We start from the raw sequence: 16,596 nt of genomic DNA, 5'->3' as shown, positions 1-16,596 counted from the left end.
GGGGTGGGGAGGGGCTCTGGACGAGGGCCCCGGGGGAGGGCGGATAAGCGCCTACTGTGTGCCAGGCTCCGCTAAAAGCGCTTTACAAATATCCACACAGCGGCCCCGGGAAGATAGGTGCTATCCTGATCCTCATTCTACAGTAGGGGAAACTGAGGCCGAGAAGTAAATGACTTGTCCAGGGCCCCACAGAACTCTAGGTTCAGTGCTCTATAAACCATAGACAGCTTGACGTTGGATAATTTCCCTCACCGGTGAAATCCCAAGTACAGATAGATCCCCCTCTGCCCCCAAAGCAACCACATTGTGTTTTGCTGCTGAGTGAGACCCGTGTCCCCACTCCGCCCCACTTCAGTATCCAGTTCCGATCTCAGGTCCCTTTAATGAAGCCTTTCCCAATCACACTTTTATCATCATCATTATTATTTTGTGATTGATCATCATATACCATTGACATCGCATGCGTTGTATTGGAGATTTAACTTTTGAGCCCTTTGTAACTTGTCTTCCAGCTGGAGACCTTCTGGGTCTTGCCCTGCAGGGGCTGGGTCTTACCTTATTTTTCCTCACCAGCGCCTTTAAAATTAGTGCTCAATAAATAGTTTTTGTCTGATGGAAAATGGGATCACACAACACTTTGCTTGTGGCCTTTGTGGTAGTTATGACTCAGGGACCCTTTACCCAGCGCCACGTTGGCCCCCTGTTGTTGGGGTGGGTAGGTCGGGAGATCTCTCTGGGTGGGTGCTGGGGGAGTGAACTCCTGGGTGGTGGTGGTGGGGTAAGGGGTGCCAGGGCTGTCCCTGACCTGGTGTCTGAGTTACACATACACAAAAGAGTCTGTACCAAGTCACCCAAACTGTGACTTGTTTTTTTATCTAGCAGTGGCACATTTTACTAGCCTCCTATCCTGGCAGACACGAGCTGTGAACTGTACTTACTTAGCATTTTGCAAATTTTAGTCTTAGAAGAATGCTCTTATCTGGATCTTACAACTGGAATAAGTAGTTTCTTCTATTTTAAAATCACATGACAGGTTCTGCTGGCCAAGGCTATCCGCAGTGGTGATTCAGCCACTTTGGACCTTGATGAATCTTAGAATTAGCTACTTGAGCAACTTCTCTATACTGAGTTTCATATCCCATCATAACCTCATGCAAAGAGAGAGTTATGGCTGAAGATGGAAATTCCTTAAGGACATGAACTGTCTGTGCTTTCCTTTGTGTCCCCAGCACAGGCACGTGAAGTAAATGTTTAATAAATGCTTGTGGATGGATTAAAGACGAGAATTAGGCTCATCAGATTAATAAACAGGGAAAAGTACTTTAAAAGTTCATTAGTCAGGGACATGTGTTTATTCCTATTGTATTTCTTATTCCATATAGTCCTAGTTCCTAAACTTGTTTATTTCTATTGTCATTATTACTCCTTAATGCAGTTTGTTTTATTGATTTCAGGAAGACAAGAGTTTTACAAATATATGTGAATTGCACTATCTTATTCTTATTTAGAGACCCTGCCTTGCTACTTTTATATTAGAGGCATATTTAACTTAACCGATGGAATATCATTCATAAGCCCAAAAGATTTAGAGTTTTTGAAAAAGAACTTTAGAGTTATATAATTTAGCCCAACCTCCTCATTTTATAGATGTGGAAACTGAAGCCATGGGGAATTAAGTGATTTGTACAGTTACATAGGCTGAAAACTGAAGAGACAGAATTTGAACCTGTGATTGCTTGGATGAGGAAACTCCTTCCACCCACAGAGCTCAGAAGCTCTTAGACAGTGGCCAGAGCAGAGGCACGCAGCCAGCTCACCAGAGGAAGATGTCCTTGGAGATGTTTAACACAGTAAATGAAAATACAACACAACATGGAGAATGTTAATTTGTAGTTTTCTAAATCACCATGAGGCCATTTCTATTTGAGTTTGACACCACTGGCCCTAAGTAGTGAGAGGTCAGCCGTCTGGTCAGTGGCCTGGTGCTCTGGGCACTATGGCACCTCCTAGCTGCTAGTATTATAGTGAAGCAACTTGGTATACTGGAAGAGAGCTTAGAATTTAGAGTCAAGGATCTGGATTCAAATGCTGCTTCTGTTCTTTGTGAGCTGCATGGCTGTGGGCAAGTGATTTCATCTTGTTCACCTACAAAATGAGAAGGTTGGACTAGATGGCTTCCAAGATCCCTCCAGCAGTCAGTTATCAACTCCCTCATTCCAGACCCTGTTGTGTTCTTAATGTGGTCTAGGGTGGAAGGAGCAGAAGTTTGGGCTTTCTTGTCATATTGTTGAGCAGAATGAGTTTGGATCCAAAGAAAACCCCTAGATCTTTTTTACAGGGACTCTTATCTGTTTGTGCTACTTCTAACCCATAGTTGTAAAGTTGACATTTGTGAATCTGTGTTTAATACTTGACATTTATTTATCAAATTTCATCTTATTCTGTCTGACCCATTGTAGTAGCATAGCAGCTTCTTTCCCAATCCAGATTCTGGCATCCAACCCTCTTTAAATTTATGCAACCTGAAAATTTAATGGCATGTCATCCATGGCTTCATTCAGATAATTGATAAAAATGTTGAAAAGCACAGAACCAATCATAGATTCCTGTTCCATTAGACATCTCTCTGAAAGTTAATATTGACCCATTACTCTTTGGGTACAGTCATTCATTCATTTCCAAATCACCTATTTATACTATCATCCAGCCCCATATCTCTTCAGCTCATATACTGAAATCTAAGCCCTATATCTACAGCATTCCCATGATCCACAAGGGTAGATACTCAGTCAAAAAAGAAAATGAGGTTAGTCTGGCATGACCTGGTCTTGATGAACGTAGACTACCTTTTGATAATCACTGCTTCTCAGAATCTATCCATTTTCTATTTTAAAATTGGGACCTCATTTGTTCTCCAGCCTTGTAGCACCTCTACCATTCTCCATGGATCTTTCAGAGATTGCTGACTGTAGGTTAAGAAGCATGCCTGCCATGAGTAGAAAATGTTTATAATGGTGATTATTTGAAGCAAGGAAGTGAATGGAAATGGCTGTTGAAAATGTGTGATAGTGTTAGGGTTACATGACATCTGGGAAATTTATTCCCTTTGCGGATGTCACTTAACAGAAAGATTTCAGTCTTCATTGTCATTCTGCAGGTGAATCCAAATGCCTCTTTGACAATGTCTTTGGCACAGACTGATTTTTGCAAGAAACATGGATTTGATCCTCAGAGCCCCCTATGTGCTCACATAATGCTGTCAGGAACAATCACTAAGGTAAGTCCTTATTCTGTAATGAGGAAGACAGACAAAGTAATGCGATTTTATTTTTTAATCAAGTAAAGAAGAGCTTGGTGAACTTAATTATATTGATTTGTGATTAAGGTTGTGGAGAGTGCTGTAGAGGAATGGCATCCTAATATAAACTAGCACAACATGGGTACAGCATCCCTGGGAATGATAGTCAGGAGGGGAATGGAGAGACAAAATGTGGGAGAAACTGGTAAAATGTCACCGTATTGATCTTAAAATTACATATACTACTGGACTAACAAACCTTCTTTGAGTGTTTTTCACTTGTGGCAAGCTTTATTTGAAGAGTGGTTGGGAATCACCTATTGGTATCTAATTGCTAAAAAGGAGAAAATGGCAAAAACACCAGAGGGAAATTGGATATCCTAAACGTTGTTCATTCCAATTTCGCCCTTTTAATAAATGTTTTTTTGAATTTTATTTAAAAGTTTTAAGTGTTCACCTCCAAATTTATATTAGTTTTGTCTTTTATGCACCTTCTTCAAATGCCATCTGTATTGTTAACTGTCTATCAGAAATTATTTCTTTTGTTTAGTCAAACTGTATATGTAACAAACTAATTGTGCATGTTTGGTTTAAGGATTCTAAAAGTAGAGGTATTGTAAATTTTACTGTTGTAACTAATGCAGATTACTTAACTATTTTAAGAAATCCTATCCATTCTCCAGGGAGATAATCAGTTCTAATAGTATTTGCCTACTGCTTTGTATCTATTATAATGATTCATAAATAAGTTCAGTATTTTAAACACTGAATTGTCACTTTTAAATTTCCCTTCTTACTTCTTCATATTCCCTTGACTTCAAAATCAAGATTTACAACTGAATCACTCTGCAGATTTTTGGAACTAGATATTCTTAATAAATTAGAGAGTAAAGGATTAAAATTGTAAGGATTTTTATTTCCAACAGAGAAAAAAAATACATTCTTCTTTGATAATTTTTAGGTGAATGACACAGAAATGGCATTTGCAAAAAAGTCATTATTCAGTCGTCACCCTGAAATGGAATCATGGCCTTCAGATCATAACTGGTTCTTTGCCAAATTGGTTATAACCAACATCTGGGCCATAGACTACTTTGGTGGAGCCAAAACAGTGACACCTGAAGAATATTATAAAGCCAACCCTTAGTAAGTACCTACCTTCTTTCTGATAATGTGGCTATTTCTGGTAGTCTGCACACTTGTTGCCTGAGCTCCCAGAACGGATTAAAGTTTAAAGCCAGTGTTTGGGGTTTTATTACACACAAGGAAAGTTTGGAACATTCTCCACCCTCTGGACAAAAAAAGTATGTAGCAATCACCAAATGAGCCAAGGGGGGGCACAGGGGAGGTACATATATCTACTCTATCTGACTCTTTTAGACTACACCCTTTCTCAGAGTCTGTCTACACCCTTAGGGCAATCCTTAGAGACCCAGGTGTTTCTAAAACTTTTTACTTGTTCAGTGGACCTACAACAAAAATAGTGACTAAATGCTGGGAGGTATGGGCTAGTCTATTAGAAAATTAGGATATTGGAACAGATTGGGGAAGAACCACAGGAGGAAAAAAAAGAAATATGGGAGAAAGTTGAATTACTTTTATATACTTGGTATTTCCTTAACTTATGTACATGTTTTATCCCTCAGTAAAACAGAAGCTTCTCGAGGGACAGAGACTATTTTGTTTTCATCTTTGTATCGCCAGTGCCCACCACAATTGTCTTGCATATGATAGGCACTTAATAAATGTTTGAGCTAAAATGAATTGAATTTTAAGTAGCTGCTCTGTCAGTTACAACATTTTTTATTTAAATCAAACTTTATTTGTACTATTCTAGTAACAAAAATAAACATAGAACACTGTATACTTTACCAAGTACTTTACACACCTCTCATTGGAGTCTTACAACAGTCCTTAGAGGTTGGGAGTATGAATGCTGTTCTTTGTAGATGAGGAAATGGAGGGTGAAAGGTTAATGTGGGCCCATTGTTACAGGGCTAATGAAGAGTGGAGCCAATACTTAAACCCAGGTCCCTTGACTTCAAGTCCAGGGCTCCCTCCACAACCTCATGCTGCCCTTTCACATTATAGAATTGTTTTATATGCAAAACAACTCAACTGGAATAGAAATTATCTCAACTCTTGGCAAAAAGAAGCTTAAGGATTAAGATTTGGCCAGCGTGGAAGGAAGAAAATTTAAAATTAATTTAATCGTGGAATAATAATTCATTGTGATATAGGAAAAGAGGAGAGCAAACATTTTTGTGAGGAAAAGTTAATCTGAAAAATTGGTTGTTTAAAGAATTTTTTAGGGGAAATATAAATGATATTTGCAAATACTCAAATCATTCCTCCTCTTTCCATGCATAAATATTGGTCTTAGAAGGTGTGCTATTTTTCCAAATAACAAAAAGTTTTTTAAGCTAGAGTTTAGTGTTGCTTAGATGTGATACTTCCAAAAAGATTTACCCTGTAATAATCTCCATAGGCACCATTTGCCAATGCTAGTAATGAACTGGGATGAAAGGAAGACTATTTAAGTATGAGGCCAAGTCAACAAGCATTTGTTATACATTAAGGGTATAGTACCCCTGTGATCTGGAAAATCCATGTAAAATTTTTTGGCCCTCCCTTATTACTAGAGTAAAAGTCTAATTATTGTGGTATTAAAAGATAAAATATGTTGTTAATATACAATAATATAAATCTTTTATGCATTTCTGAGTTTGTTCACTTTTTCTGTGTCATCCACCAATCTTCATGTGTTGTCTGTGCCTTCAGCAAAACTCCCACAGGATGCTCACTTAATTTCTTATACACACCTGTGATATGTTGAAACCAAGATGGGGAAAGTCGTGATGTGGAAGGCATAAACTATACAGTGTTTGAGTCACTAGTGGCCTAAAGAAAGGCCAAAAATTTTCCCTTCTCTCAAATATTTCACAGTGTAAGGAGGGAAACAACATGCAAACAATTCTGCACACAAAATAGATGCAGGATAAATTAGAGTTAATCAAAAGAGGCATTAAGGCTAGGGAGGGCTGAGAGAAGCCTCTTTGCAGAAGGCAGACTTTAGTCAGCAGGTGTAGATGAGAAAGAAGGGTGTTCTTAGCATGAGAAACATCCAGTGAAAGGCAGAGGTGGGAAATGGAATTTCCCGTTTTAGGAACTGCAGGGGAGTCTGGACCCCGGCATCCACACAGGGGGAGTGAGGTATCAGAAGACCAGGACTGTGGGAGCAGGCAGCGGTATGAAGGGCTGTAAAAGCCAAGTCAGTACTCTGTTTGGTCCTGGAGGGCAAGGTTATTGAATGGGGAGGGGCAGAGGAGGGGAGATAATGTAGTCAGACTTATACTTTAGCAAGATCAGTTTGGCAGCTAAGTGGAGGATGGACTAGAGTTGGGAGAGACTTGAGGCAGGGAGACCAGTCTTCGGGCTGTTAGAGTGGTCCAGGCATGAAGTGATGAGGGCCTTCATGAGGCGTGTCAGTGTCAAAGGAGAGAATGGGATAAAGATGTTGCAAACCTGGAAACATCAGAACTTGTGAACTATTTGGCTGTGGGGGCAAGAGAGAGTGAAGAGTTGAGGCTTTTCATCAATTCATCTCATAGCATCCTGATTTTTATTGACTAGAATTTTTCTTTGATATCATAGAGGGAAGTATATGCTAAGATCCTACATGGAAGAAAGAACATAGGGTTTTTACTATTCAGCATGAGTCAGCATGAGTCTTGTTTACCAGTATTCCTTACTAGACCTCATTTTTTCTTAACTGATGAGTCAAAATTCTCTAGAACAGGGATCAAGAAACTATTATTTTAGGCAGCTCTCCAACAGAGAAAATCACATAAAAGTAAAAGCAGAATTTTCTTTGAGGAACAGAGAGAAGCAAATTATTTCATTTAAAAATTAAAACAAAATAATATTTTGTCCAATAAATTCAATAATTTAAAATATTTCAGTTTCAACACTACTAGTTAAAGTGAGGAAGTGAGAAAAGAAAGGGGGAAGAAAAGAGGAAAAAGAAACAGGTGTAAACAACTACAGAGAAAAGTAAAGAGACACATAGAAGGAAAGACCTGGACTTAGAGTGACATGGTAGAGTGGAAAAAATATTGGATTTAGAGTTAGAAGATTTGGGTATTAGTCCCAGCCCTGCCACTTACTGTAATTCCTCATCTGTAAAATGGGAATAATACTTGTACTACCAGCTTCATTGTTGCTAAGTGTGAGTTATTATTGGTACTTTAATAAACTACTTACAATGTCTTGCTTTTTCTCTATTATCACCTATTTGTTACCCTTCAAAATTTTCATTAGTAGTCTGTTTAACCATTGTTTTCACCTAACTTTGAAAGAGGTTGCTTTGAACCAAAGTTATCAGAGCAGCCCAGCAACTGGGAAATAATCTTTTGAACTAATAATAACCAAAGCAATATTACTTCATAGACTAGATGAACTTAGACTGGAGGTCTAATGCTTCCTTTGGGTTGAAGGTTCCCAATTTCTGTGCTAGAATAAATTATTTTAAAATATTTGTATGTGTAAACTCAGTTTAATAAATTCTTTTCTCCCTTCTCCAGGTGAAGAGGAATATGGTCAATTCCGTAATTCCATCAAGATGTTTGAATCTTTGTTTGGGATACATAGAGAAACTACTTAAAGTTTTTCTGTGTATTATTTTATAAAAGAAAAAGAAAGCTTATTTTTATATGCTTAATATTTAAATCAGAGGCTTGCTGTGAGAAATTTAGGTTTAAGTACTTTTATGACATTAAAAAATTTTTTTAAAAGAAATATCATTAAGGAATCCTGGTTTCACTGAGTATTAAGGTAGTTTTCACAGAAACAAAAATTGCGAATTTAAATTGGCCTTTATTATTGGCCTGAGATTGGAAGCTATTTCAGCATGTGTTGTTTATTCCTGGAAATCTCTTTTCTCACTGAACAGTAGGTTCACTACCTGTTGAAGCCTCTGCTAGTTTTATCTGAGCAGGATGAAAGGGGGTTAATTTGCTCGAATGCTGAATGTGCCTCAATCTTGCCAAAAAAGAAAAACTGTATTTAAATCCAAATGGAACTTCAGACAGTTAATCAGCTTATATATGGTGAGTGGGGGGTGGAAAGGGGAGTTACTTGTTATACAAAGCTAGACTCAGAAGAAATTGCTGTAACAATAATATAGAGTCAAGCAGGCATGTGAAATTTTTCCTAAGTTTGATTTTATTTTAATTTCTTTCTTCTTATGATTCCCTTAAAAAATATTTTATCTATTGAATGGAAGGACAGGGAATTTGTGAGTATGTAATGAGATCCTTATTAACCAGATGAGTTCATTGTTTCAGGTGCTATATCAGAGCATAATTTTACCCATTCTACAGTGTCCTTTAATTGTTTTTACTTTCATACTTTTAACAAATAGGGTCATTTAGGCTTCTTTAGTTGGTCTTTTCAAGGCTTTTGAAGGAAGCCATGAGAAAGGAAGATCATATAAAGAAAAGGAAATATTTTTTCCTCTAAAGAAAATGTGACAGGGGACATTGTTAATGGTCATAATGATTCTAAAAATAAGTCGGAATATTTTTGAAAAGCATGAAGAGAGATTATTTTGAATATTATGAGAGAGAGTGTGGTGGAGAGGCCAAGAAGACCTGGGTTTAGATCTCACCCCTGAGACATACATATGGTATGTCAGTATGACAGTAGGACCCTGGACAAGTAAATTTTGCTTCTCAATATCCTAGGCAACTCTCTTAAAACTGTAAGGTGCAGAGAAGGTGCCGACCTGCATTGGTAGAAAAAATTTCCTTGTCTGGGAGTTCCTTAAACAATTAAAATCACAGGTCCAATTCCTGTCCCCTATGTGAGTTGTATAAAATTGGTTATTGTTTTAAGATTATTTTTATTTTCTTCCTAAATATCATAAACTAAAATATTATTTTCTAAATCTCTAATATCATTTTCAAGCAAAATGCTTTATTTGAAAGTGAGTGTAAGCAGTAGCCATAGTGACACAGTACTTCTTGGGTTCCCTTCATAGTTCTGTTATTGACTCATTTTAAAAAATGTTTTATTACTAGTTGTTTAAATCAACATCAAGGGAATGAAATAGGGATGAAACTTTATAAACATCATATAAGGTCCTTTAAAATTTCATTAAGTAAGATCAGGTCCTATATAGATTTACCTTCCCCTGAATTCTGTCTTGCAATGAATAATAGCTACTCGACAAATATTTGTACTGTAAATTGATTGTTTTTGAGGTTCCAGTGAATTTATATAACTCAGGGAAACACAATGTTTGAAAAGATTTGGGGAGTTCTTTAAATGAAATGGATTTTTAGAAGCCGACCACCTATCTTTCTTAAAATATTATAAAGAAAAAAAATTTCTTGTTTACTATATGCAGAAATAATTTCAGTAGATTCTTCAGGACTCCTTTGGAAGTATTATATGTTGAAAGTTAAGTGCTAAATTAAAAGCTGCAAAGTGAAAAAATGAATTTATTTGAAAACTGTAAAATTGACTTATAGTATTCATCACCCAATGCTTTAAAAATGTTTTCTATAAAATTTCATATCTCAAACAAAGCACTGATAATTAAAATTTATTCTTTAATGAAAAGTGTTTGATTTATTGTCTTGTATAAAGGTCTTAATACTGATTTTTGCCTTCTTCTTGGCTCTGTTGTCGATCCTTTCTATTTTTGCTTTCATTTTAGCCTGGCTGTTACAGAGACAGCTAGAGAAGATAAACTACTATTTCAAAGCTTGGCTGATGATCTTTTGATTAAGTGCAGGATGCTTTTCTTCCCTGTTGCCAAAAAGCTAATCATATCCTGAAATTTATGGAAAAGCCAGAGTCCAGCATGTTGTCATGGAATCTTGCCTCTAGTAAAGTTACCTTATAATACAAATTAGAATGAAGATGACCAGCCCGGTTATCTCCTTCTCATTTATTGTTAGCTTTGCCTTGGAAACTTCTATTTCAGTCCTCTCTTTCTACCATATAAAAGCCCTTTGGAACTCATTTAAGTTCTCATTTTTCTTATGAAAGTAAAGTGAACCAGCAGGTGCTTGCTTTTCTTTTAATTAAATAGAAAGAGCATTAAAACCTGAAGCAATACATTCTTATTGGCCACCAGAGGGTACTGTAGACTACAGTTTTTGAGTAGATGAAAGCATTTTATGCTAGATTTGGGGATTTAGAGATGAAAGGGCCTTTAAAGATCATTTAATCCAACCATCTCATTTTTTCAGAGGTTTGTAGCAAAATATTGAAAGGTAAGGATGCTGAATAACTCTAAACTTGGTTCATAGGGTGGTTTAATGACAAGAACAAGAGAGAGAGCATCGTTACGGTATCCTCGGAAGGGGTGTACTATTGTATGACCCTAATTGCTCTTTCTGTTCCATTTGCTGCCCACCTCCAAATCCATTTTCCACATAGTTGCCACAAAAATCTTCCTAAGGCAATACCCAGAAATCTTGAGGAGCTCCCCATTGCCTCAAGGATAAAATACAAACTGCTGAGCCTTGAATTTAAGGCCCTTTACAGTTTGGCTCCTACCTACTCTCCTCTTTCTCCCCAATTACTTCATATTGCTCCTTATGCTTGTAGTTCTAGTCTAACAGGACTGCTAAGCTGTTCACCAAACTCAAACATCCCATCCGCCCTCCTCTGAATTTGCCTTAGGTTGTCTCCAGTGCTTGGAATGTTTTTCCCTGGCTCCACCAGTCACAGGAAAAAATATCTTCCTCCTACGTTCTTGAGTCTCAGGTGGCACCTGAGTGTCTCCTGTGGATCTTTCCCTGATCCTCTCATTTTAAATACTCTCCCTCCTCAATTACTTTGTTTACTTTTCTGTGTATGTTCTATTCCCCACCTCCAGTAGGCTATATAATCTTTGAGGGCAGAGACTTATTTTGTTTATTCCCAGTACCTGGCAAAGTGCCTTGCATAATGGTAGGCATTTAGCAAGCTTTCCTTGAATCATTTCCAATTTATAAATAGGGAAAAGAGCTCAGGTGTTAATTCTGCAATTTAATTCAGCAAGCACATGTTAAGCACCTTTATTTGTTAAACTCTTGTCCAGATTAAGTGACTTGCCCGTAATTAGCCCACTGTATCCTGGGCCATGGCCAGTCATCCTGACTTTTGTCTTGTCACTAGACTTCCATGACTCTGGAAGAAAGAATGAGACTGACCTTTGTGCGGCTCTGCCTCACTTAAATCCTGTTCACTCAAAAGTCAAGGGGTGATGTCATTGGTCTGCTTTGACAATGAAGGATGAACAAGTAGTACTCATCAAAGTTGGGACTTAAAACTAGATTTTTTGAGTCCACGGCCATCACAGCTGCTTTATTTGCTGGATAGTTTCAACTTCACCAAAATACTTAGATATCTAAAAAAAACTTACCAAGGGGAAAAACAAAACTCTCTAAGAAAGGATGATAGACTGTTTTGGAATTCCCACTAATTGCTTTTGAATTTGAGTCTATGGACTAGTAGATCTTAGAAGTTTTGAGCTCTGAAGAAAAACACTGTTTTGTTCTCTCCCATTACTTGGTCAACACTAATAGAAATAGTAAGGAAGTAGTTTGCCGGTACATCCTGTTCATTGGAAATCTCTGAGTGATGGGAAAAATTGAGAAGATGAGTTCTCACCTTTCTGTACTTCATCCCTGGAAGACCTTTTCTCCTGAAGCTGATAGGGATGTAACTTTCAAAAGGGTACTTAATGTAGTTTTATGTCGATCCTGAGGGGCAAAAATCCAGGCTAGAACTAGGAAAAACCTTGAAACACCTAGATCTTTTTTGCCACGACCCTAAGTACAGTTAGGCCAAGATCATAAGTCCCTCATTAAGACTATAGAACATGAGTTTTGTAGGAGTTGGGCAGAGGTGATGGTTGGTCGTTAGTTATTTATTCCATTTTTACTCTGCCCCATTCTTTGTAGTCCAACTTTTTTCTCCTAATTCTCATTAGCTTTCTCCCAACTTTCCTTCCCTTTCTTGCTACTTCTCTGATATTTTGGTGTTCCAAGGATAACTCCTTTTATTGTGTAGAGTTTCTGGGGAGTAAATTATTAATAGATAAGAAATAATGAAGCTGTGTTGCTGTGTATAGAGTGCTAGGCCTGAGGTCAGGAAGACTCATCTTCATGAATTTCAAATCTGGCCTCAGATACTTCTTAGCTGTGTGAACCTAGGCAAGTCATATCACCTTGTTTGCCTCAGGAAATGGCAAACTGCTCTAGTACCTTTGCCAAGAAAACCCCAAATGGGGTAAGAGAGTCAAACACAACTGAAAAACAACTGAACAGGTATTTGAAGCAGAGTATATGCAGAGATGAAACTACCTGCTTAGCTGCCTAATGATGTACATTCTACAAGGCAATGCCAGTGGAACTCAAACTTTGGCTGGTCCTTCCAGGTTTTTGAGCATGCTATCTAAAACTCATTTGGAATACCTGCCAGGGAACTTTGACCTCTCATCCTCTAAGGAAAAGAAAGCACTTTTCCTTGGAAATACTCAGTGAGTTAAGTCAACAAACATTTTTCAAGCAATCTGGAAGGTGCCAGTCACTATACATGGGGGATACAGAAAGGCAGAAAGACAGATTCTGTTCTCAAGGTGTTTGCTGGGGAGACAAGATTCCAATGACTATGTACAAACATGGTATGTGCAGTCTAGACTGGAGGTAGTCAAGAGAGAAGGCTATTACTAGCATAAAGGGGGATCAGGAGTGGCTTGTAGAAGATGGGATTTTAGCTGAGACTTGAAGGAAGATTGGGAGGGCAGGAGACAGCTGAGAAGGAGGAGAATTCAAGACATCTAGGTGTTTTGGGTGGACTAGGATGGAGTTTCTAATTATGAAAATAGCAAATAAACATGAGAATCTGACATTGTTACAGTGTTTTGGAAAGTTGAACAAAACATTTGTTTGTCATTTTGTGCCTTGCTTATTGTGTAACCATAGGCAAGTCACATAGCCTCTCTGTGCTATTTATCAGCTAAAAAGAAAATGGGAATTAGAGTACCCACCATGTGCACCCCCTGGCTCGTTGTGAACAAATGAGTTTATTTAGAAAACAGCATGATAGTGGGAGGAAAAGAAATTTGCATGATAACTTTATTATATATTTAAAGGGAATAGCAAGTTTTACATAATAGATTTGCAGTTTCATGCGCAATCATCTTTTTTTTTATTATACTGTGTTATGGAAATGCTTGTTTTATTCCATAAATTAAAAAGAAAAAAAAAGCATTATGTAAAATCTGAATCGTGAGAGAAATGTAAGGCCTAATTATTTGCTTGTTTAGTTTTAAACTAGATACTATTTTAATTTTACTAAGAGAATTTTGTGGGTCAAGGAATCCTATAATCAATTCTTTTATGAAGTGAATAATCACTACCTAATTATCTTTTAAGAGTAAGATGGATATTTTAATATATGGGGTTTGCTTAAAGTGAGCTATCCTGAGATTTGCATCCTGAGTGCAGAGACTGTCTTATTTATTTTTAAACTCCCTGAGTACATAGTAGAGTGTGCCTTTGAATATTGCAGACATATCACTGTTTGAATGAATGAACCAAAAGCAAAAGTATACACTGAAAGATAATCTAGATGTTCACATAAAATAACATAACCTATACTTACTATTAGAGCTTAAGACTATAGAATATATATTTCAGATATATTGGAAATGATAAAGTCTTGTATACTTTAGGATTGCTAAATCAACATACTTCTAAGGCTTTCTTCAGTGTTGTCTGGTGGTGAGCTTTTTCCCTCCTAAAAAAAAAAGTAAAATGTTCAATCTTAGTTCAGATATAACAATGTTCTTTTAATTGTGGAACTGGTTGATCAACATTTTTTGAAGTAATTCCAAAGTATTTGTCAGCTACTATATAGCTTTCAACACCAATTATCTTGATACATTAATTAGTTTCTTATTGTTGTTACTTAGCATTTAAATAGTTGCCCTGAATTTATTTTTAGGATAGTTATGGACTTTTGTTTCTTTGGTAAGGTAATAATTATAAAAATTAGTAACATGGTGATATTATAACAAGCTAGATACTGATTTGGGGCAGCTAAATGGTGCAGTGGATAGAATGCCAGGCTCTGAAGTCAGGAAGACTCTTGCTTATGACACTTCTTGGGCTATACTAGGCTTACAAACATGAAATTCATATCCAAGCCTAGAATTGTCTGTGAACGTAGAGGCGTCAGTATTAAGTGCCAGGATAGGGTGGTACAGTGGATAGGACACCAGCCCTGGAATCAGGAAGGCTTAACTTTTGTGAATTCAAATCAGGCCTCAGGCACTTACTAGCTGGGTGGCCCTGGGCAAGTCACTTCACCCTGTTTGCCTCGGTTTCCTCATCTGTAAAGCAAAGGAGAAGGAAATGGCAAATCACTCCAGTATCTCTGCCAAATAAACCCCAAATAGGATCAGAAAGAGTCAGACATGACTCAAAAATAACAATAGTGGAAGATACAAAATGTGAAGGGATGCGGAGTAGGGAAGACAAATTCTTGGCACTTAGGGAACTTGAAAGTTATCCTGACTCCCCACCATACCCACCCACATATACACGTACATACAGGGAGGTACCTCCATACCTGTCTCACTGTCAACACCTTAGGACATAGCCTTATCTGTATATGCCTGAAGACAGCAAAGTGGCACAACTCCTGTCCTTGTCCTTTCCAGGAATCACCTGTAACCAAGCTCTTTGTAAAATAAATTTTTTTATTAATTTATTTCATTAACTACTTCCCAATTACATAAAAAATTTTAAACATTCATTTATTTAAAATTTTGAGTTCCAAATCTCTCCATTCTGCCCCTTCCCCACCCCCTGAGAAGGTAAACAGTATATCAATTATACATGTGAAATCATGCAAAAAAAACATTTCTACATCAATCATGTTGCAAAAGAAAACACACCAAAAACCCCAAGAAAAATAAAGTTTAAAAAAGTATCCTTTAACCTGCACTCTGAATTCATCAGTTCTCTCTCTGAAGGTAGACACCATTTTTTTTATCACAGGTCCTTTGGAATTGTCTTGGATCATTAATCTTGATCAGAATAACTAAGTCTTTCACAGTTGATCATCATTATAATAATGTTGCCACTGTGTACAATGCTCTGCTGTTTCTGCTCACTTCACTTTGTATCCTTTGTATAAGACATCTCAGGTTTTTCTGAAACCATCCTGCTTGTCATTTCTTATGACACAATAGTATTCTATCACATTCATTTACCACAAGTTGTTCATTCATTCTGCATCTGATGGGCATCACTTCAGTTTCTAATTCTTTGCCACCACCACACACAAAAAAGCTATAAATATTTTTATATATATGGGTCTTTTTTTTTTTTTTTGCTTTTTGGAGGGCAATTGGGGTGAAGTAACTTGCCCAAGGTCACACAGCTAGTTTTTTTGTGGTGTGTCTGAGGCCGGATTTGAACTCGGGTTCTCCTGACACCAGGGCTGGTGCTGTATTCACTGCGCCACCTAGCCGCCCCTGGGTCTTTTTTTCTTTTTCTTTGATATCTTTGGGATACAAACCTAGTAGTAGTATGCACAAATTTATAGTTCTTCAGGCTTAATTCCAAATTGTTTTCCAGAATGGTTAGAACCAGTTTACAACTCCACTAACAGTGCAGTAGTGTCCCTGTTTTCTGTATCTCCTCCAGCACTTTCTCATTTTCCTTTTCTGTAATGTTAAGCAGCCCAGTAGGTATGAGGTGGTATCTCCATGTTGTTTTAATTTTTGTTTCTCTAATAGTGATTTATAGCATTTTTTTCATGTGCCTGTTGGTAGCTTTGATTTCTTCTTTTGAAAACTGCCTATTAATATCCTTTGATCAGTTATCAACTAGATAATGGCTTTTTAAAATGATTTAGTATTTTATTTTCCCCCAATTATATGCAAAATAATCCTTAGCATTCTTTTAAAAAAAGTTTTTAATTATAAATTTTCCCCTCTTTCACCTCCCTCTCCCCCCATTGAGAAGGCACGTTATATGATATAGGTTATACATGTGCAGTTACACAAAACATTTCCATGTTAGTAATATTGTGAAAGAAGACATAAACCAAAACAAGAAGGATACCGAAGGCAAAGAAAAAATATGCTTTGATCTACGTTTGGAGTCTATTAGTTCTCTCCTGAGGTGGATAGCATTTTTCATCATAAGTCCTTTGGAATTATCTTGGGTCACTGTATTGCTGAGAATAGCTAAATCCTTCACAATTGATCACTGTATAACATTGCT

The 16,596-nt window shown here is 37.2% G+C and overlaps 1 protein-coding gene across 1 annotated transcript in view; it reads left to right on the top strand.

Annotated features, from left to right (window-relative positions):
* CREG1 (cellular repressor of E1A stimulated genes 1) overlaps positions 1–4,445 on the top strand; it is a 4,934-nt gene extending 489 nt beyond the window's left edge. Inside the window, exons 2-3 of the mRNA XM_069094711.1 lie at positions 3,158–3,277; positions 4,260–4,445. Coding sequence (XP_068950812.1) covers positions 3,158–3,277; positions 4,260–4,445 — 306 coding nt within the window. The remainder of the gene's footprint in view (positions 1–3,157; positions 3,278–4,259) is intronic.
* The last annotated feature ends 12,151 nt before the right edge of the window (positions 4,446–16,596 follow it).

This window comes from Petaurus breviceps, unplaced genomic scaffold (genome assembly GCF_028583685.1).
Source record: "Petaurus breviceps papuanus isolate PSGF00001 unplaced genomic scaffold, PetGlider_PUasm1.0 220, whole genome shotgun sequence".
Lineage (NCBI taxonomy): Eukaryota > Metazoa > Chordata > Mammalia > Diprotodontia > Petauridae > Petaurus > Petaurus breviceps.
Note: the sequence above shows the minus strand (reverse complement) of the source record. Positions and strands in the feature narration are given on the sequence as shown.